The sequence below is a fragment of the Malurus melanocephalus genome, unplaced genomic scaffold, assembly GCF_030028575.1.
Source record: "Malurus melanocephalus ecotype Western Australia unplaced genomic scaffold, MMel_1.1 scaffold_1001, whole genome shotgun sequence".
Taxonomy (NCBI): Eukaryota; Metazoa; Chordata; class Aves; order Passeriformes; family Maluridae; genus Malurus; species Malurus melanocephalus.
In genome coordinates this window covers 36,737-59,182 of record NW_026624233.1, presented here as the reverse complement: position 1 = coordinate 59,182, position 22,446 = coordinate 36,737, and the positions used below count along the sequence as shown (strand labels likewise).

The 22,446-nt window shown below is 38.3% G+C and overlaps 1 protein-coding gene across 4 annotated transcripts in view; it reads left to right on the top strand.

Annotated features, from left to right (window-relative positions):
• EFL1 (elongation factor like GTPase 1) overlaps positions 1 to 20,118 on the top strand; it is a 56,955-nt gene extending 36,837 nt beyond the window's left edge. For 3 of the 4 annotated variants that reach the window (XM_057386589.1, XM_057386590.1, XM_057386591.1), the window contains exons 16-20: positions 2,467 to 2,598; positions 5,186 to 5,333; positions 7,086 to 8,089; positions 10,507 to 10,691; positions 19,498 to 20,115. In XM_057386589.1, the coding sequence (XP_057242572.1) occupies positions 2,467 to 2,598; positions 5,186 to 5,333; positions 7,086 to 8,089; positions 10,507 to 10,691; positions 19,498 to 19,686 (1,658 nt within the window). In that variant the 3' untranslated portion in view covers positions 19,687 to 20,115. Of the gene's footprint in view, positions 1 to 2,466; positions 2,599 to 5,185; positions 5,334 to 7,085; positions 8,090 to 10,506; positions 10,692 to 19,497 lie in introns of all 4 variants that reach the window. The other variant, XM_057386592.1, reaches the window with a different exon arrangement.
• The last annotated feature ends 2,328 nt before the right edge of the window (positions 20,119 to 22,446 follow it).

Genomic DNA, 22,446 nt, shown 5'->3' with positions numbered 1-22,446 from the left:
CTTCCAGGCCAAGTATGAAAAGGGACTCAACAGGAGAAGAATCTCTGTAATATTCCACCATCTGTGTAATAATTCTCCCTGAGCCATTATTTGATCTACTTTTAAAGCACAAACCACCAACTTCTGAAAGACTTCTTTATCATTATCTCACATGCTTTTAGTAAGGTTTAAATTTGGAATGACTTTTCTAAGGCYTTTCAAGTAGCATACTGATACCCATTTGGGATCTGTGACCTCAAGTAGTGCCTGTAAATATCAGTGGGCTGCTCRAGAAGTTTAGGATTTATGTATCATCACAATTAGTAGAATTCTTCCATTGATATGTCATGTGGKGCTTTGGAATTAGCTGTATTACATCTTCATCTCATATTACTCAGAAAACACATTAGCAGACACTTAGTAATCATACTATGCAAAAAAGTGTCCAAGAACATTTATGGATTTTTTCTGACATCTGTTACTAAGAATTTGTAAATTAAATAGATTTAACATGGTTGAACACTCCTCTGTGCTTCTCTCACAYTTCAGCAGTTAAACACTCAGGTTGTAAGCTTAACAGATTTTCATGAAAACTGACTTCTTTATTTTTTGTGTATTATTGGTGCCAGACACTTGCATTTCATGTATTTTTACCTTCAAACCTGAAACAAAAGAGCAAAAAGCTTCAATTTTTCTTCATGACAGTGAGAGTGCAGGAACGTGTTAAGAAGAGAGTGAGTCTATCTCAAGTAAGATTTGGTAACTTTATTTCTCTGATTCACATTACAGTGTGCAAAGAAGCTGTTCACCTCCCATTCTAAATCATTTTCATTTTACCAGCTGGAGAAGATCAGAATAAAATGGACCCATCCCTTTTCTCAGTCCCTGGTGGTGATGATGATCCAGCATTTGTTTTTCATTCAAACCACATGTTGAATAAATGAAAAAGAGGAAATACATGCTGGTCATAGGTCAGGTGCAACACAGAGTTTATACAGATTTATTTTCTTTGTAGCATCTGCAGTCCTGCATGTAAAGTCATTGAATGTTGTTCTGCTTCCAGTTATTTGGAGAAGGTTTTCTTATATAATGACATTTTGGGTTTTGGATTACCCTGCTGGCTGGAGGAGCAGTCTGATTGTGCAGATGAAACTGCAGCAGCCTGGCTCTCCAGAACTCAGCTCCTGCATGATCTCATAGGGTGGAAGCTGAMCCTCTTTGTTTTGGGCCTCAAATGAAGAAAGCTAAGCCAGAAAAAGAACCTGGAAAAGTATCAGGGTGATAATGGGGAGTTGGGGTTAAGAACTCCTTGGGTATGTAGGAGAGAGTGAGGGGGAAGGAGTAGAATGCACTGCAGTCTAGAGTGTGAATTTGGTTTTTAAGCAGGTACAGCTTATGAGCTAAAGGTTGCAGTTTTCCTGTAGTGTTATAAATTACATGTTCATTTAATTTATACTCCATTGGAATTGCAGTGCTCMTTGCTTCTGATTGAAGGAGCATCAGCTAAAGGGATCATATATATTGATATCAGCTTTATTTGTTGTCTTTATTACTCAGACACTTCTAGTGGTGTTTTAATAGCTTTGACTAAATTCTGAATAATGTGCTGTTGGTTAGGAATTTGAAGGCAGTATTTTCAAATTCCTTTAAATGTGCCAGCCAGCCAAGACTCRATATACATTTACAGCAGCTATTTTACAGATTTATGGCTAATMTTTTTGTCTATATTTTTTCTTATCACTACAATTTAAGCTCACTTTTCTTCAACTTGTCAGCATTATAAAGTATATTAGAATGAGAATTCATAGCTTACGACAGGATGAATTCATTTTTATAAGAATCAGGTTGGAAAAAAAGTGAATCCCAAATGGGCATGAGGGGGTGGGAAGGAAAAAAAGAGCATTCTTCGCAATAATAATAATAATAATAATAATAATAATAATAATAATAATAATAATGAAGCACAGGAGGAGGTTGCCAGCAGAGGCTGTGCAGTCTCCACTGTTAAAAGTTTTTAAAACTTGAGTAGAGAAGGTCCTGAGCAACTTGATCCAGCTGTGAAGTTCGCCGTGCTTTGGACTGGTGGTTGGACTAGATGACCATTGCAGGGTTCTTGCCATCCAAATTTTCTAAATTTAAACCACCAGAATTTAGTCTGAGCTGTACAAAGACTTGGACATATTAGAAGGGAAAAAARTCCTCATGTCCTTTCTGTTCTTCAGAGCTATAAACATGCCTTTTAAAACACTGAGAGAATGCAATGGGAACTGTGAGATTGAATATCAAATGTCACACCAGARACATTTGAACCCAGTTTATGCACAAGTGTCTTAACAGATACTTTGTATGAACAGTGAGGAATTTTTGAATCTTACTTCTGTGATTAGAATAATTTGGCCTTTTTTAAAGCTTGATGATCATGTCTTTGGTCTCATTTAATATGACAGTGGATGATTATTTTTGTGCTTTTTCCCCAATTTCTATTAGGAATAGGAGGCCTGCAAGATTTTGTGCTGAAGTCTGCCACACTGTCAACATCCCCTGCTTGTCCTCCATTTACACCTCTGAACTTCGAAGCGACCCCGATTGTGCGAGTGGCTGTGGAACCCAAACATCCAAGTGAGCTTCAGGAGGATGGGGATGGGAACCTGCTCAGGGTGGAGGCAGTGCAGCCCTCAGTGATTTGGCTGTTTGGGATCTCATTCAGACACCTGCCCAGTAGCAAACTGWTCTGTAGTTGCCTGGAGGGCAATGTGAATTGTTCCAAGTGCCTCTCTCGTGTCTCTGTAGCTGAGCAGGCACAGCAGAAGTTGCTGTRTCCTTTTAGGTCATGAAAACAAGTKTAAGTAGGTGTAAGTGGTAAGGTAATRTAAGTGACACCATTTGGCATGCACTGGGTTCAGCAACTTGCATTCCAGAAGGATATGGATGCTACTTAAGAACACAAAATTACCAACTGGACCACAACTCTGATTTRATATTCCTTTTCCTGATTTTATTTCTACACTATTGTATTTTAATACCTTRATATGGCATTTCCTAAGATCCTGCACTCCTTTCCTGTTCCTTTCCTGTGAAGGTGAGGGTGAGCACATCCAGTGTTCTATTGGCTGCTGCCATCCTGTATGTGTGGTGCACTTCAGCAGCTCTGCTTCTCCCTGATGTCCCCACCCCACTTCTCCAAACCCAGTGGGATATCTCTGCCTTTATTTGAATTTCAGCCCAATTTCCATTTGTTGTTGTAGTGTTGGTAGAACCAAAATAACTGGCTTTATGTTCAGTTGCAAAATACTCTTACACTAAGATTACATGTTTTTTTTAGAGAGCTATTGGACAGCTTGGCAGCTGTTTGATTCGTGTGTTTGAGTAACAGATAATCATATATTGTACAGCCTACATTTGTTACAGCAGTCTTCAAAAAAAGTATTGGAAATTACTGGTTCTGCTGAGTGTAGTATTAARTTCAAAATGTTAAAGGAATGTAATTCTAGAACTACTGACCAATTTGAGGGTGATTTTTGTTGCTTTAGAGATGAAGCTTAGTTTCTCCTCCTCCTCTGTCACTTAGTTTCTCTTCCTCGATAACTTTTGAGTTTGTGATTTGAACTAAATTTGTTAGAGGCACAGAAGCCTGAAAGGTGCTTCTGCTTGGCAGAAGTTTCCTGAAATTCACTGTTGCTTACAATAACAGGAAGAAGCCAAATGTGGCCATTGCAGTTGCCCAGTGAGCTCCTGTAATCTTGAGGTGGCCCCAACTCATTGTCACATGTGTGTGCATTGAACTGCCACATCAAACCTGCATCAGAACTGCATCTGCTTACGTGGAAAAGTGACTCATCTTGTCTGCACATTCATGTCAAAATCTTCCTGTATGGTTACCATAATCTCTAAAAGAAAAAAAAAAAAAAAAGAGTACTCAGCACTCTGAGCTTAAATGCAGAGACAAAGTTAAAAGTCTTTGTTCAGCTGTGTTGGCAATGTGAACTAACACTGCGTTTTTGTCACTTTTTGTTTATTTTTATGCTCATTTTTCAAGGATGCTTTTCTGTTACACTCTCACAAGCTCAGCAGTAAATAAACAATATCATATTTCTTTTAATAGTCTCCAAGTGAATGACAAGTTTAATGTCACTCTTCCTTCTGAATATGAATACACATTCCTGGAAAGCCCTGGGGTATTCTCTAGTGCATATGTAAAATAAAAAAAGGACTTCATAATTAATTCCTTTAAATTGTATTCATTATGAAAGGCTGCTGACACGAGGTGTTTATGCATAGCTTTGATGTAATCTAGCTCAATTTGACTCAGCTGTGCTTGTTCATTCTCCATTAACTTTAAGACAACTCTTTTCAAACACCTTCATTTTAGGGACAGCTGTGATTTGTTTCACTGAACAGCTCTCACATTCCTGATTTTTCCCCTTTTCAGATTTTAATTGCTTTAAAGCTTTCTAGTGGCTTCCAGCTATTTTAAAATCCTTCCTGTGCTTTATGCGCTGTTACACCTTCTAAGCAATACATATGGAATACTTTTAACTTTTATTTTAATGAAGTTAATGTTATTATTTATGTATTTGGAGCATTTTAAGCATTAGCAATTTAGAAATGGCTGCACTTATTTATGAAAGATTGCAAGAAAATGCAATTATTTGCTGAAAGATGACTTTAAAAACTTGTAATAGATAAGAAAGCYATGATTTGATAATTTGTGAAAATGACGAGTGAAGGCCTGAATTTTTTAATCACTTCATATCAATAAAATTCAGGGGTTTTATTGGTTGTGAGCTGTTCATGAGCTGTATCTGGTTATTTGTGTATGGGAAGCAAGATAACATAGTCATGGCCAGCAGCTGACTTGTTCTGCTAAACCCGTTGTAAAGCTTTGTAAACAAAAATGTGCAATCCATTGAAGTGTGGTGTGTACCATGGTTATAATTGCATGATGTGAATTTTGTCATCAGTACAGAAATTGCTGGTGACAAATTCTGAGTACAGCTTATGTTTTCAGTCACTGCTCTTAAACCACGCTGCTCTGTGTGACTCAGAAGCAGAAAATTGCCCACTGAAAGTTTTTGCGTTTTCCTAAAATACCTATTTGTGTTTAGGCTTCCATGAAAATGAGTGTTACTATTTCTCAGTTCAAGTCCATCCTATTTCAAGCCTTTCTTCCCCAGCATTCCTTTGTTAATATACCCTGTTTTGCCAGGTGATATGCCTCAGCTGGTCAGAGGGATGAAGCTTTTAAACCAGGCTGATCCRTGTGTGCAGGTTTTAATCCAGGAGACAGGAGAACATGTGCTGGTGACAGCAGGAGAAGTTCATCTTCAGCGTTGCTTGGATGACCTGAAAGAAAGGTTAGAGGGGCAAGGAGGARGAAATATTTTTGGTTCAGAAGGTGTCTGTTGTATTTCTCTGTCAGATGGATATCTTTGATTTATATTCTGGTAAAATAGAGCTTTGTCCACCAACAGTTTTTGCCATTAGATTCCAAATGTACCTTTTTGTAGCTATGAAATTATCTGCAGTCTGGCAAAAGCCTCTAGCTTATCACTTCTATGCATCTAACACACATAGGGCACTTTCTAGAAATTACAAATTGCAGWAGGTGCAGGAGTCCAATTAAGAATGTAATGTGGCATTTGTACAAAATAAAAACTGAGGGAASCATGTCTGATAAATGAACTCTGAAAAGTTATAAAGCACCAAGWCCAAAGCTGTATGTGCACACTCTATCCTGTGCCTCTTCTCATTGATTATCTTTTTCAAATGTTAATCTCATTCATGAGCAGTGTTTTTGCAAGCACACATGATGTATTTAGTATCTTTTAATGTTAAAAGAACAGATATCTGAGACAATCCCTTCATGTAACTTCATTTACTAAAACATTCTGATACTTCTGCCATATACATTTACAGTCATTTTGTTTCTAAACCAAAAAGCAAACCTGATGAATGGTTGAATGTTTGTCTTACTGTACTCATACTCATTTCAGTTAATATCAGAGACCAGTAATTTCTTCTGAAAATTGGACTGGATCGCTTGTAAAACTGAATGTGTGTTATGTACATTTGCATTCCAAACCTTTTGTTTTGTGTACATAATTTTGGGGTTTTTTATGAGTTATCATTTAATTTGGCATTTATTCAGAGAGTGATAGCCTGTCAGAAGTGACCATTTTGTATCCTTTACTTGTATCCTTGAGAAAATGTTTTAAGAGTTCCAAAGTACCAAAGCACAAACCCACTCTGTGCTTGTGGCATCCTGAGGTKTAATGAACCTGCTCAGAACTCATGGATGGTTAAGAAGAATACACAACTCTGATCTTTGAGTCTGTCAGATAAAAAAATAATTCTTCCTTTATTCTTGCCATCATTCATGACATTTGACATATCTAAAATGTTTCACCTGACTTCAAAGCATCACTTAGAGCATGAAACTTTTACAGCAGTGGTTATCAGCCCAAAAGGCCAAAGCTCTGTTCAGTCACCCAGAGCTTCATCTTCCCAGGCTCTCCCTCCCYGAGGAGCTGTCCTGGGTCACACCAAGAGTCCACCCAGTGCTGGTCTGAGCAGTGTGGCCAACACCAGCAGCAGCAGTGAAACTGGAGGAGCTGTGATGCTTTCCCAGCCTCTGTGGTTTTCAGTCCAGGGATCTTTGTGGTTTGGGTGTCAGTTAATCCTGGCCAGCCTTTCCCATGCCCCACGTGATTTTGTAGATCTTTGTTGTACCCTTGGAACATCTGAAGGCTTCTCATGCTTGTGTTCCTTTGATCATCTTTATTCTCTTTTTTTTTTTTTCTAGTTCTGTTCCATTTGAGGGCAGAGAACAGAGTTTCCAAGATGGGGGTGATTTATGCAGAGGCATAGCAGTGCTTTTGCTTTTATTTTCTTGAGTTCCTTTCCAAGTATTTCTGAAGACATAAAAGGCAATGCTTCTTTTTTGAAGTACATAAAATTTGAGTTTGAAATGCTTTACGTAGTAATCCATGTTGCAGTCAAATTTCTTCATGAGCATCTGTTCCATGTTAGGGCCATTGCTCTACCTCCCATCCCCAAGTTTAAAACTTTTCAAGATTTTAAACTAATTCTTAAACTTCATTTTGCAGGTTTGCAAAGGTACAGATCAGTGTATCTGCTCCTATCATACCCTTCCGAGAGACAATAACAAGACCTCCCAAAGTCGATATGGTGAATGAAGAAATAGGAAAACAGCAGAAAGTTGCTGTCATACACCAAGCAAAAGAGGACCAGAATAAAATTCCTGAAGGAGTTCAGGTTGATTCAGATGGCCTTGTTACAATTAATACTCCAAATAAACAAGCTACTCTCAGTGTGAGAGCACTGCCCCTTCCTGAGGAGGTGACTCGACTTCTGGAAGAAAACAGTGACTTAATTCGAACTATGGAACAGCTCAACACATCTCTGAATGAAGATAAAAAAACACATGAGATAAATCAGAAGACTCTTGATAGAATCAAAGAATTCAAACAAAAGTTGGAGAATAATCTTCAGGGAAGAAAATGGAGAAATGCTGTTGATCAGATCTGGTCGTTTGGACCACGGAAGTGTGGGCCTAATATTTTGTTGCATAATTTTGGGGGCTATAAAAGGTCTGTGTGGCAGTGCCTTGGGAACTCAGTGAAAGAAGTAGGTAAATACAGAGACTTTGACAACAGCATAGTAAGTGGATTTCAGCTGGCTACCCTTTCAGGTCCCATGTGTGAAGAGCCTCTCATGGGTGTTTGTTTTACAGTGGAAAAATGGGAAATAAATAAAGCTGGGGATGTGCTGCCAAACAGCAGGCAGGATTCAGGAGAGCTTGATAACACAGAACATCAGCAGTGTGAAGATAATGCTGGAGCAAGCAGCTGCACTGAGGAAGGGCCCAGAGTGAATGAAGACCAGCCCAGGACAGCAGGAGCTGCAGACTCAGCTGAGAAAATGAGTAAACACAAAGGAGAAGTGCTGCTTGCAGATTGTTATGGCCCCTTCTCTGGGCAGCTGATTGCCACCATGAAGGAAGCCTGTCGTTAYGCTCTGCAGGCAAAGCCACAGAGACTCATGGCAGCCATGTACACCTGTGAAATCATGGCTACTGCTGAAGTTTTAGGTAAATTTTTGMCAAAAATTTGCTTTCTGTTTTCCAAGGTGAGGTTTGGGTCTGGGTCAGAAGGCAGAACTTCATTAAAGGTTTTGTCAGGAGTCTTGTGTAGTTCCCCAGTGCTATTTTCACTATTCTGAATGAGAATTTAGCATTCTTGCTGATCTGAATATGGACATAAACAGCAATGCTACACCTTTTTGAAGTGCAAGATACAAAATTCTGCCTTTTGATGAAGTTTTTGTAAGACCAGGAGCCATGAATAGCAATACTGTGCCTCATAATTAAGCATTAGTTCCATGAAGAGATGGAAAGCTTGACCTGTTTGCAAAGGGAGTGCAGGATCTTAGCAAATGCCATATCAAGGTATTAAAATACAATAGTGTAGAAATAAAATCAGGAAAAGGAATATTAAATCATTGTTGTGGTCCAGTTGGTAATTTTGTGTTCTTAAGTAGCATCCATATCCTTCTGGAATAGTTGCTGAACCCAGTGCATGCCAAATGGTGTCACTTATATTACCTTACCACTTACACCTACTTAAACTTGTTTTCATGACCTACTTATGACACCACTTAACTGGATTTGTTCTTGGAGTTTTCCATGGGAGTTGCTTGCACGCTGAGTCTGATCCAATGCACCAAAATTTTCTTTAACTTCCATTTCACTTATGCTATCAGCAGTTTTAATTAGACTGTACTAATCATGACAGAAATTTAAGTGTATCCCACATACAATAATTAAATATTTGGTTACTTGTAAAAAAATCTCAGCTGTTGTGCACACAAGCACAATAATAGCAGTCCAAAGACCCAAAATTACAGTTGTATGTAATAAAAATGCTTTTGAGGAGCAACTGTTCTGCACAGGTGCATGATCCTGTTCTTTTCTGGAGATACCCTGGGTAAAGGTGTGTTGCCATAAGCTTATTGACACATTACCCTAAACACCCCCTATTCTGACATGGATCTTTGGCTTTCCAAACTCTTTTCTAATGTGTAASAATTCCTGTCAAAACTGCACTTTTTGCTGTTCCAGAAATGCTTCTGAGTTCTCTACACCAACTTGCAGGCAAGATAACAATTTTTAAACMACAAAAACACTGTAAATGACTGTTTTCCAAAATAGTAGCCAAAAAGCATGATTGTTTACAGTAAAGTAATACACATTCATTGGSTCATCAATTGTGCCATAAACCCAAATGGAAGCATGGCTTTCTAAATCATAAATATATACATATMTATATYAAAATGAGTGTAAGGTAGGACTCAGACATGCAAACAAATTAGTCCAGTCTAATGACTGTGAATTTGTTGTAATAGCCCTGCACATGCACTTAGCTCATTACAAATGCATGGGTTTAATTTTATTGTGAAACTTAAGCTAATAAATTGCATTGTTATTAGGAGAAGTGAGAAGCTGCAATTCTCTCCAGTCAGCCTTGGCAGGTGACATGTCAAACCTTTTGTACCTTTATTCTTTCCTTGGGCATTCCATACATTTGTACCTGGGAAGTTTAATGTATCTCCATATTGATCTGCTTCTTTTTGAGATGTTGGCTCCTGGAAAAGTGAGGTCCTCTGTGTTCTCAGAATATAAACCTTTTTACATCAGACCTTCCTGACAGTGAAAATAAACTGAACTGAAGCAGAGGACAGGAACAAGGAGAGGGGAACACAGTGTTTTCAAGTGTTCAGGTTTTCTTGTGTGTTTATTATCTTGATCAACATGTATTTTTTAGTTTTTGTCTGTAAAATACTTTTAAAAACATGATGCCAGCTGTGAAGTCAAACATGGGCATTTTACCAGCTACTTCCATGACATATACACTGCATTTCAATGGATTGGATAGTAACCCAAGAAAGAAAATTGAAATTATCCATGACTAACTTGAGACTGAATTAATTAACAAACYAATTAAATCCATTAAACTTAATAAATATGTAGTATTTCAGATAGACTAGTTTTCTGTGATTAGAATAGCACTCCACTCTCTAGAGCAAATACCATGTAGGGATATGGTGACCCAAGCAAATTTCTAATGGTAGCTAAGATACAGTTCCTAAAACACAATAACATTTCTTAGTAATGATTCTCAAATATGTGATTATAAGGAAAAAAAAAAGTGAGTTAGGCACATAATCTAACAAATGCCTCTTGAAAAGAGTCATATGATKGTATGAAATGGACCTAGATGGATTCTTACAGCAGTGAGAATGTATTAAATGTTACTCAGATGGCTCTGCACACTGTGTGGCAGAAGATGTTTGCTTGAATTCAGTGGGTCCTCTTCATTGACAGACTTACAAGAAGGAATTTTAGCCCAAAAACTTGTGCTTTTTACTTAGAGCTGAAACTCCCTGAGCAAATTGCTGTGTTCAGAATGTCCCTGTGTTGCTGATCTCACCTGAACTGTGTCTCTGCAGGCCGTGTGTATGCTGTGCTGTCCARGAGGGAAGGCAGAGTGCTGCAGGAGGAGATGAAGGAGGGCACTGATGTGTTCATTATTAAGGCAGTCCTGCCAGTGGCAGAAAGCTTTGGCTTTGCTGATGAAATCAGGAAGAGAACGAGTGGCCTGGCCAGTCCACAGCTGGTGTTCAGCCACTGGGAGGTAAAAATATCTATTCACTCCATCTGTTTTGGTGATCTATTTCCTGTAGATGTGGCAGACTGGAATARTAAGTGGAAAAGGTTAAGTTTTGGTCAAGACATTTGATTAATTCCTTTTTGAGTTGAGGAGAAAAGTAGCCTTGTGTTATTTTGTTTTATAGATAYGCTATTCAGAAATGTATTTGTATTTTGTTTAGATGGGATGCTTTTTTATTTCAATAGAAAGTAAATATTTCATAAATGAAACTGATTCTTTGTAAATGTATTTTCCTGAATTTATGTGCCCTTTTTCATGAGTTCTCTGGTAAACTTGTTTGGAGAATGGGAGGAAAACCAAAACCACAAAACAGCCCCAACAGACCACTAACAGAAAATAAATGTATCAGTTAATCTAATGCACATGAAAGTTAACCTCTTAAGGTCTAGGAGGCACTTGTCCTTCCATATTCCAAGTCAACATAAATTTTCATGCTTTAAATGGAATAGATCTCATTCTTTCAAAATTCAGTCCGTTGATAGCAAGTAGTGGTGTCCACAGAATCATTCCCTTTGGTCATCTTTAGTTAAAGAAATGAAGAGTTGAATGTGAATGTGTAAAGGAAATGGCAAATGGGAAATCTGGTAAGGAGTGTCACCAGCTGAGAGTGCAGTGCAGTTTGTGGTGTGGAGAGTGGATCTGCAAGGAGAAAAGACAAGGCTGTGAATCAAAACTTCTTGTTCAAGACAAACCCTGCATTGTAGRGCTCCTCAGAAGATTCCACTGAAGAAGCTAAAAACGAGTTCAAGGGCAGGAGTCAGTGGGTATAAACTTCTCACCTTAAATTTTTAAAATAATTCAAAGTACAGGTTTTTCTGGGATCGGTTGGGGGGTTTTGTTTGTTTGTTTGTTCTGGTCAGGTATTCCTTTATTTGGTATTAGAAAACAATAGAAACTTTTGCAAATGGATGAAAAGGTCTGTTTGTTTGCTTGTTTCTTTGATCTTCTGATTTATTTTGTCACCTCAAATGTGAAGTCTCTGAGTCCAACCAAGTGCAGATTTTTGAGGTCAGTGACACTGCAGTTGCCAGCTTTGGGCTGCTTACCACTGTTTCTGTGAAGTGTGTGCTGGTTTTTTACGTGGTGTGGATTCTTCATCCACAGCTAAATTGTCCTCTAGGTAGCATCTGTAAAAGACTCCACTGACAATATTTCTTTGTTAGGAATTGTGGTAACTGCCTGAGGAATTTTATGTGGGGGGTAATGGAAAAGGAGGACCTCTGCAAAGYGGCCATGTGCTAACGAGAGAGTTGGGAAGAGGATTTAAAAGAGCTCTTGAAATAGTACACTTGGAAAAGTACATTATGTCTTGCTTGGCAGTGGTGCTTTGGTGGTGTTAGTAAATGCAGGCACCAGGGACTTTCTTACCTCTCCTCTGTATTGATTCATTTCATCTTCGTGTGTAAGTCCAGCATCACATAAACCACAAAGGGAAAAACAGACCTGCACAGAATGCAAAAAGAAAAAAAAGAAAAAGAAAAAAAAGAAAAAGAAAAAAAAAAAGACAACTCTGCATAGATGGTGTACACACAAAAGAAATAGCTGAACTGCATCTTTTGAGTGTAGGGATCTTGGTTCCAGGTCAGGGATCTCAGAGCAGTGAGTGTTGGCAGCACTGTGTGCAGTGATCTTGGCAGGTCTGGATRTTCTCCTGGAGTGCAGCTGCTGAGGTTTTGTGGYTTAACTGGTATTGTCTGAACAGCCTTGACATCAGTGCCCTACAGGAACATCAGCCAGAAGGACACCAATTCCAGCTAACCATTGTTTGTGCYAGTTTCTTTAGGATTTGGAGCTCCTGTGCTCCAGCACTGAGTGAAAATGTGAACCCTGAGGCTCYCAAGCCTCCCCTTCCATCCCCAGGCCTTGGTGTGCACATTCACTGTCAGATGTTCTGAATTTCACAGCAGAAAATGTTCACACCTAATTATAGAGATGCACAGGACAGGGAGATTTGAACAACTGGCAGCATTTTCTAAAATTGACTCCYGGGAGAGATTGTAATTGCAGCTAGTATGTTAAATGTATTGGTAGTAAGAAAAATTACTGTGTAAGCCAGTCACCTTTCCACCTGGGAAATCTGTCACTGGGGGAGGATTGGGTTTCTTTGTCTCCTTGAAAGCCATGCTCACATATTTTTGTGATTAAACAAGCCTTTTATTAAACTGCTAGTAATGCTGTCTGTGTGCAGTGAGTGCATGGTACTCTCACATCAACAGAATTGCTAGATAAATACAATTTTCAGGATCTCTAGTGGTAATATGACAGAGAACCATGAGAAATGGTTTGTGTCTCAGCTGCTGTCTCTTCTCTTTGTGTTCTGCCCAAAGTTACATCAGGTGTTGGGTGTGACTGACACTGTCACTTTGCTGGTGAATTATGGTGGGTGTATCTACCTGACAAACACCAGCATTTTATTTGAATCTCTGTTATTTAATGCACCATTGTGTAGGATAATACGATGTGGACTTCGTGTAATATTAAACATTTTTTTCCTTAGTGTTAAAAATGGGAAGAAAGTGCAGTAGCTCCTTGATTTTTTGTGCATTTCCTGTGTTGCTGTTTGCTGCTTTAATTTTACTCTCTCCAAACCCTTCCATGGCATTCAGAATGAGCTCTGTGCTGGTGGWGTTTTCTCAGTGTGCTCAGCTCATTAGCTGAATACCTGGACATGTATTTGTCTACACAAATTCCTTCTAATGTGTGGTTAACCCCATTTTACACGAAGTGAAATAGAGAGTGTGGGGGATTTTTSAACTTCTAAACATTTAATCTCAGGGAAATCACACCCATAGAGTATGTTTAAAGAATTGAGGTTTCAGTTCACTCTTTTATTATATTTCAGTAACATGATTTGTAGRCTCTAAACACGGGAAGGTCAGTGATAGAGTCTACATTTAAATGAAACCATTTTGGTCTCTRTGGAAATGATATTGCCTTTTTTATTTCTGCAGTTAATGAAAGTATTTTGTGTAGTTAGATTGCTCCAGCCCCAGGGGATGGAGCAATACATATATCAAGGTCTATCTTATCAGATACTCCTTTTTTATTAATTTCTTCTGACATGCTTGTGCAATTTATTCCTGCCTGTAAAGGACAGCACCAAGTAACCATTAGTGGGAGCTTTCAGTTTAGTCCCAGCTTAAGCAAATTACTTTTTAAAGTTAGGCAAATATTAGGTGTGTTGGTTTTTACTTGGCAATAATTCCTTAGATTTCAATATAAACTTTCTTAYTGAATTGTTAGTTTGAAATATTTAACTTTGGAATAATTATGAGCTAGTTGTATTTTTAATCATTGAATGAATAATACACCTTTTTTGTTTGAGCCTGTTTCCTTTGTTCTCAGATCTTTGCAGTTAAGTCTTTTGCTCAGTCATGTCATTTTATCTTAATCATAAGGTTTTTGAACAATAAAGTATTTGTGATTGCACAATCCTTACAATAATGGAACYCTCATCCCATTTGGGAAATCTGTGTTATAAGTTAAAAAAATAACGTGTGTGGCTCTATTCAGATGCTGATTGAATTTTCAGCAAGAATTGTCAAGACATCTACTAGCTGTAAAGTTGTGAAATGTGTAGTATTCCTGCTAATTCACATCTTTGAAATTGCATGAAGATTGGCTATTAAACTACTTTTATTCTTGAGGGGGCATGAGTGAACTGTAAACACATTTCATCAGAATTCTTTTTCATTATCCCTTCTAAGTAGAATAGTGCCTAGAACGTGCCTCAGGGCTCTGGAGAAAGGTAAGAGAAGGATTGTTTGTAATAATTGCTAGGAATATGAGACTTCTGAATGTGGAAGTTTTATATTCTGAATTTTATTTCATGCCTTTCAAATTGTAAGTMATTTTACAGCTCGGAAGATGGGGCTTAATATAGAAGTTGCTGGATGAGATTGTTAGGCTTACATTAAACAGGAAGCAGGCTGAAGTGATGAGAGGGAATCTATTTTAGGTTTGAACTGTAACTTTACATCCATTATTGCACCAGTGACAGGTTGGGCGCATAAATGAATTCTAGGAGTAACCTGGAACCTTTCAAATTATGAAAAGCTCATTGTTTTGGCCAGGACCTCTGAAGCTAATTGAAACAGTAAATAAAAATGGTAGGGGTGGGACTTTAATTCTCTTTCTCAATACATGTTTCTTAAGTAATAGGAAAAAAATGCAACAGTTAGAGCCACACATCTCCTTTTTATATTTCCAATTGCCAAATTCCTGTTTGCAGCTACTGGCTGAAGTCAAGGCTACATCTTAGCTGTCACTGTTTGAGACACAAACAAGGATGATGCTCGTGAGCCAAAATAAGCTTGTATGAGTTTATTTTATAACTAACTGTGTAAATGTTCATTATTACAAWATTTCTTGGAAGAGGAGTTCTTGTATGTTCTAGGCATTTTAAGATCTTTTTATGTTGAGAATGGTAGCTCTGACTTACAGGATACTTTTGGCTGCTTTGAACTGTAAATCCTCTTGAATTATCTTTCTGCCATCAAGTTTTCAAAGGCAGAAATGATTCTGACCCACTGAAGCCCACATCATCTTTGAAACTCAGTTCTTCTGAGTTTTTAATTTCTCTTTTAACAGAAAAAAGAACTTCTGSCATTGTGTTTTTCCTGGCATGCTGATGGCTGCTTGTGGTAGTRCCCAGTCACACTGAATTTAGTGTTTCTTAGGATTTCTCATTAAGCAGTTCRCAAAGGCCATGTTGCTTGCTGGTCTTAAAATCCCCATCAGACAGTGTGAGACTGCTCTTTCTATTCATGGTCCAGCTAAAGCATTTTCCACACTGATGATATTTGGCTCAAAAGAAATTTTGTGTCTTCATCAGACAGTAAGGACCAGTAGGGGAAATGCTCCTAGGAGCATGGCTGYGTTCCCAAATGTGCCTGACCTTTTGGATGAACTAGGCAGATCCCTTCTGTTTGCTTTTGGTGCTTCTCTCAGCCTTCTTTTGCATAATTAGGCTGCCTCAGGCAGAAACTGTTTCTTACCATCATTTGGTGAAATGCCCGAGACAATGGGACCAGGGTCCCTATTGCAGCCATCTGGGTGACACTGAAATGCAAATGATAAATCATCCTCAAATTAAGGCTTAAAATTCCGAGTCCTTGAATTGCCAGTGGTCTGCTCTAACTCATGTCTTATTGAAAAGTTTGATGAGCTTACATAATCATTTRCAGAATTAGTACACACTGTATCATCTTCCAGTATTAACATAGTATGCTCATAGTACATCTATTTTTATTGATTATTATTATTATTACAGGTATTCATATTATGGCTCTCATAAAGATGTGAGCATTTATAGCTTGAATAATTAATGTGTGATTGTTAGGCTAACAGAGAGTGGCATCTGTTTTGCCTGTGCTGCTCTGCATGCTCTCACTAAACAAATCTTTTGAGACTTCATTGTTTGGGTGTGTTGGTTTGAATAGTTGTTACATTTAATGAAATATCTCGCTTTAGAGTGGTTTCTTCTAAAGAATGCCCTTCACTTACAATATTTGAAGTAATCTATTCACTTCCTTTGAAACACCTAATCCCAGCTGACTACATTATAAACAGTGTTTTATTTATACCTAGAACAGGCTCATAGTTCTGCAGTGAGTGATGGGACACTCTTCWTGCATTTGACTGGGGTTTTTATTTTTCTTTTAAGCATAATGGAATTCTACTCATGTGCTTATAGTCATACTTTAAACAAATTATATCACCCAAGATTTCTAGAAAGTAAATCAATGAAGATTAATTGAAAATGCTCCTTAATTTCAATCACTTAGGCATTACAAATTCCAGAATCATCACTATGTGGTTCCCATGAATACAAACAATACCTCAGGTCCCAAAAAGCTTCTTAGCTCTGATTCTTGAAACCCATCCCCCCATTCTGGCAGTTGCCATTGTCAGGACATCGATGGCAATGCTTTGGAACAATTTTCCTTTGGCTTGCACTGTATTAACAGCGTGGGGAATGATGGTGCCACCTGCTCTGAGCATTTGCCTTCATTCATTCATGTGATGTGAATCAAGAGCAACAGCCTAGTTTGTGTCTTTGCCTTCACTCACACACTCAGAACTTACATTTTTGTTGAATGTGTGCAGTCACATCAGAGTTACACTGGTTTTGTACAGGAGGTGCACAGATGATGGTCCAGCTTCCAGCACATGCGGCTTCCTTTTCCTCACTGCTTACACAGTGTGCTGATTAATYCATCCTTGTGCTGGATCTGCACTGTTTAGGTAGGTGTGGCCCTCTCAGAGAAATTTTCTGCTGCCTCCAGATGTTGCTCTAGAAGCAGTGTGTGTGAGAACTCAAGCTAGCTGCTGAGGTAGATCTTTGAAGCCTCATTAACCTCTTTACAACACTGCTCTGCAATATGCAGAGTACAARGTTCACTCGGGATTCTGTAACCCTGGGCAGCAATTTACCCTTGCTGGCTAATAAATACTAAATAGTACATACTTCTGAGCTGTTATCCTGACTTTCCTGAGGCCTGTTAAAGCMTAAAGAATTCTTGTCAGGGGAAGAAATATCCAATGCGAAAAATGGTAGAGCAGGTCTTCCATCAATCTTTGAGAGAGCCAGTCTGTCAAACCTGGGGATTTTCTTAAACATCCATCACTACAGTATCTAAATATTTACAGGTAGATTAGATCCATAAGTTCAGTTTTGTTTACTTTTGGACTCTTCTATTCATTCTGCAAGAATCGCTGTCTCACTGCTTCTCTCCAAGCATAATTTCTGGGTGTTACATGTCTTGCCAATGTATAAAGAATGTCATCCAAGGGCATAGTGACAGCCTTTATTTACCAGTTTGTGGCTCTATAACCTCCCTCAGCAGTACAGTCTGAAGCAAATCCATTGAGAGTGAATCACCTTTTCCTCTTCACATGTCCTTGGCCTTGGGAATTTCTGTTTGTTCAGATGATGAAAGTGGAGGTCCTTGGTAGCTTCACATCATGAAGATGTTCAGGATGAGCATCACTACGGCTTCATCAGGTCAACATGCAATCCTCACTGCCCTTTTTGTGTGTTTCTARTACATGAAATAACAGTAGAACTTTGAGTCTCAGAGTGAGGAGTGTTCTGTTTGTATCAATGTGARCTGTCAAGGAATCCCCTTTAGGTTTCTGTGCATTGCTTCCAAGGCCCTGTGCAAGAATCAGAGTGGCTGTGACTCAGGCAGATTCCTCTGTGCTTACACAGTCCTTACGTTTATGGTAAAAATAAACACAGAAAAATTTGGAAAGCTGARTTTTCTGACTGTTTATTTCTGAGCTCTATTTGCTTTTGGTTTTCAGCCAGACAACCCCATGCATAGTCATTTCCCATGTAAATAATTGAGATTGGCTGTCACTTTTAGCACCAGTAATACCCACTTAATTTAACAAGACTGTGCAAGTGTTTAACTGTGGCAAACTGGAGCTGTTTGTGTTGGTTGAGCTKCACATCCCCTTTTTGCAGGATTGAACCTGCAGTATTGCTTAGTGCAAACTAAACTGACAYAGTCATTTTCCTAACTCCCCATAAACCATAATTTGTTTGGTTGTGTTAGGAGTTATTTAAGATGAGGTATTAATTTAGGACTTCACAATTGTCAACGTTTCTGGGGGAAGATCATCCATCTGCAGTCATAATTTTGGAATTCCTCTTCTTGCTGGTTTGTGTAACCTGAGCTTCAGGAAATTTTGCTTAGGTTGAAGTATCATATGGCAATTTGAAAGGMTTTGTCAGAAGAAAAAGTTTGTAATGGTAGAAAAGGTTTATAACATTAGGCTAAAATGGGTAATTTATGGAAATTTGTTCTCTCCTTGTCAGTTATTAGTGCTAATATTTCAGAAATTCTTATAGAAATTAATACTATTATAGAAATTATTATTATTATAGACATTATTATTATTATAGAAATTATTATATGCTCAACTGTTACACCTACCATGATCTTGCAGTAGCTAATACTTGTCTGTACTGCTTTTACATGAGGATGTTGTTTAAGAAATGAATCTGGTTTTACCTTGGAGTATTTTAGTGAAAATATATTACCTGTAACTGCATCTTGTGAGGAAATCTACAATCAGGTTAAATGAGTGTTTTTGAAATTTGCAGTGGAACCTGTGTAACACAATTGGTGTTGATTCCATCCATCCCTTCCTAATGTTCATATTTAGGGTTCTTTATAAAACCCTCTCTGGTAGTCTCAAAAGTGTGGGGTAGATATTATGGGCTGGGGATAARGGCATGTCCAGTTATTCTCTGATCATGTTAGATCTGAAATCTGTTCTAGAGGAGGGCTAAAAAGCTGCAAGAACAGCTCTGCTAAATATGTTAGAACTAGAAAAAGTGATTTTTAAACCATCTGTCCAWCTCGGGATGGGGATTGGAAAGCATAGGGCACAGAAATGAGGAGAAATCTTCAGTTCTGWTAGATTCTAATAAAACTGTAGTGAGATAATCCCCTAAATAAAGGGTTTCTTCTTGAAAATTGAGAATTTTCTCAACATTATTTGGCACTGTTTGCTGATGGGCAATTAAAATTGCTTTTAAAGAAAACTATGCAGATAATTGCAGAAATGGAAAATTTACTGTGGGATTGTTAGGGCAAGAAGGGCTTCTTACTTAATTCCTGTTTTYTGCTTCAGTAGTTAATGCAGGCTTTCAGACAATCTGATCTGCTTGCCTTTTGTTTCTCTGCTTCAGCAGAGATTATTTCAAATAAGCTAAGAAGCCTCTGTAGCACTTGACTGTTGCTTTTTTGTTTTTTAGATCATCTCGAGTGACCCGTTCTGGGTGCCCACCACRGAGGAGGAATATTTGCACTTTGGGGAGAAGGCAGACTCGGAGAACCAGGCCCGTAAATACATGAACGCGGTCAGGAAGAGGAAGGGGCTCTATGTGGAAGAAAAAATCGTGGAGCACGCTGAGAAGCAAAGAACTCTCAGCAGAAATAAGTAGCTGTGTGTGGCTCCTTTCTCTCCTGACTCAGCCAAGTGTGGGTGGAGTATTTTATACGCAGCAGATGCAGAATTTCACCTGAACTTTGTTCTTTGACACCATTTTTCTTACACGCTTTGTCTGGGGCTTATGTTTTAATGAACTTGAGCCTTTCCAACTTTTGTACAGAGAAAAAAGTTTATTTATTGAAATAAAATAGAGGCATATTTGTTGCAAATTGGTCTCAATTTTTAAAAATTAATGCCCTGTTGAATGTTCTGTCACAAGGGTTAGGAGCTCCTAAGTCAATTTGTTTCTTTCTGATTTGTCACATGTAGTTACAGTTAGAGCTGGGTAGCTAGCTTCTTGCAAATAAACTATGCACTGAATTTAGCTCTTTAATGGTTTTGACTGGTTTTTAAATTAATTTCTGTAATGTATTTGTTTCTTACCCWTATTTTCCATAGTTTCCTATATGCAAATAGATGAAAGCCAATTAGGAATTTCTAAACTATTTGTTTTATTCTGTTCCTCATGTAAGCAGTTATCTAAAGCAGTAATATATCTCTTTTAAATCAGAGGGCAAAAATAGCATATGTGGAACACTGAGCACTACAGAGAGATGAGCAGGATTTGTCTCTTTTTCCCTCCTTAGAACTCCTCTCATTACAAAGTTTGGTTTCCACAGACTGGGTGAAGGGATGAGTATCTGCAGTGTAAATGAGAAATTGGACATCAATCTTCTTCCCACTTTACACAGAAAGCAAAGTACATTGGACTTGAAAACACTGAGAGTGAAGCAGCACTCCTGGTTAGAGAAGGACTCATCAAATATATCTGTCTGAAACGTTTTTTTCATTTTTAAACCTAGTGCCAGACAAGTGCCATTTGCAGATGGGACTGGAAGCTTGCAGGTCTGCTTAAAGCCTCCCACAGTGGGACTTGGCAGCACAACTCAAACTGGGAGCTCAAGTGACTTTTCTCCTGGCCCTGATCGTATCAACCTAAATTCTTTAGGCAAGGTATCCAATAGTTTTGCTTCTTCTATTGGGGTTTCTCCTTTTTCAACTTCAGTTTGGTTGAGAATGCTGTGCAAACTTTGCTGTGCTTCTTCCTACTTTCCTTTGGAAGCAGAAACAAGAGCATGTGGAGAAGAGCATGTGAATGAGCTGGATTATTTTGTCAGCACCAGTTTTTTTAATGCATGGTTTGAATTCTCACATAGGTTCTGATTCATTTTGGTTCTTGTTCATGCCAGACTGCCTGTGAAAACCCAAGAGTTGAAACTAGGCTAGAGAGTGTAATTTTCTTTGTTSCATCATGTATAGGATAAGGATAGCCAAGAGAACAGGGATATAAGGGCTTTTTAGTGCCTCTTGTAATGCTAGCACATAGTCCTTTGGTATTCATAAAAAGTTTAGAAATTGTTCCTTGGAGTGGAATCTCTTCTTTTAAACCATACACAGGTATTTTGGATAATGATAAAAGTGTGTTCTTTACACTCACTGTGCTGTTCTTCACCAGTTTGCAGTTTTTCTCCTYGAATTTGCAGTGTCTGTGATGTGCTGCTTCAGGACAGCCCTGAGAAGGAAAACACTGGCAGTGCTAACGTGAGTTATCTGTGTAGGTCCTGCTGCTGTTGAGACAAATCATTTACGTGCAAGATCAAATATTTACATGTAAATACCAATTTGATTTAGCAGTGTGTCTGGAGTTTGGGCTCTTATCTACTTGATGTGGCTTAGTCATATCCTCTGTTGTGAGTGTGTGCTTTTTCATTTGTTTTGTGCTACTTCGGATCTACTCGAAAGTAGATAAGATAAAAATTAGTATTTATTTTTATAGCATCTATTAATAAACTGAAAAGGTTGGGGGGCATTGTTTTTTTACAGCTGTATCATTCTGTGGTTATAAAACTCCTGCAAGCCATGACTAACGGGAGGAAAAAATAGATACCATGAAGTTGTGTGGTTTGGGCTGTTTGACAGAGAATTTTTATTTCAACAGATGCTGTTTTCCTACAGAAGCTTTATTATTTATTTATTTATTGTTAATTTATCTTTCCTTTCCCTCTATTCATCTCTCATTCATTTCCTATTTTGCCAAAGCTCCAACTGTGTAACATCCCACTGATTCTTCAGAGGAATATTTTTATTGTCATCTTGCTTCTTTTCACTGAAACAGCTTAACTTTATAAAGACTTGCTGATTCTGGAAGTTGAACCAAAAAAAGAATGCAAGATTCAGGAGTGTTTTCCTGTTAGCATTTTCTGTGGCTTTGTAAAAGCCTTGTCCTTCACCCTCACAAATGACATGTCTCACTGTTCTCCACTGAGATATCTTGGTGCATTTTTTTTCCTAGAAAAGCTGCTGGTGTAAAAGGGTAACAATAAATAATAATTTGCCCAAGCAGCAGAAATAAAACTTTAGTCAGGAGCCTTGCATTTCAGGTTTGCTACCCCCTGAGGAGGGGAAATCAGTGCTGTTCCAGTGCTTTTCTGTGAAGTGCCCACAGAGCACAGCTAAAATCTGCATCTCCTCAGGTGGAATTACCAGCTCAGTGCTGGCTTTTTCCATCTGTGGAGGGCTCCTTCCAGAATTTCTGATATGGTTCTTTCACACTGTAATAAATTGTCAGGTAATGAATAAATCACTGTTGTGTCATTGCTTTCTGAATGATTTATGCCAGTGTAAACTGCTACCCTGAAAACTGCTACCCTGAAATATTTTGGGGTTTTTTTTTGGTTGTGTTTTTTTGTTTTGTTTTGTTTGGTTTGTTTGT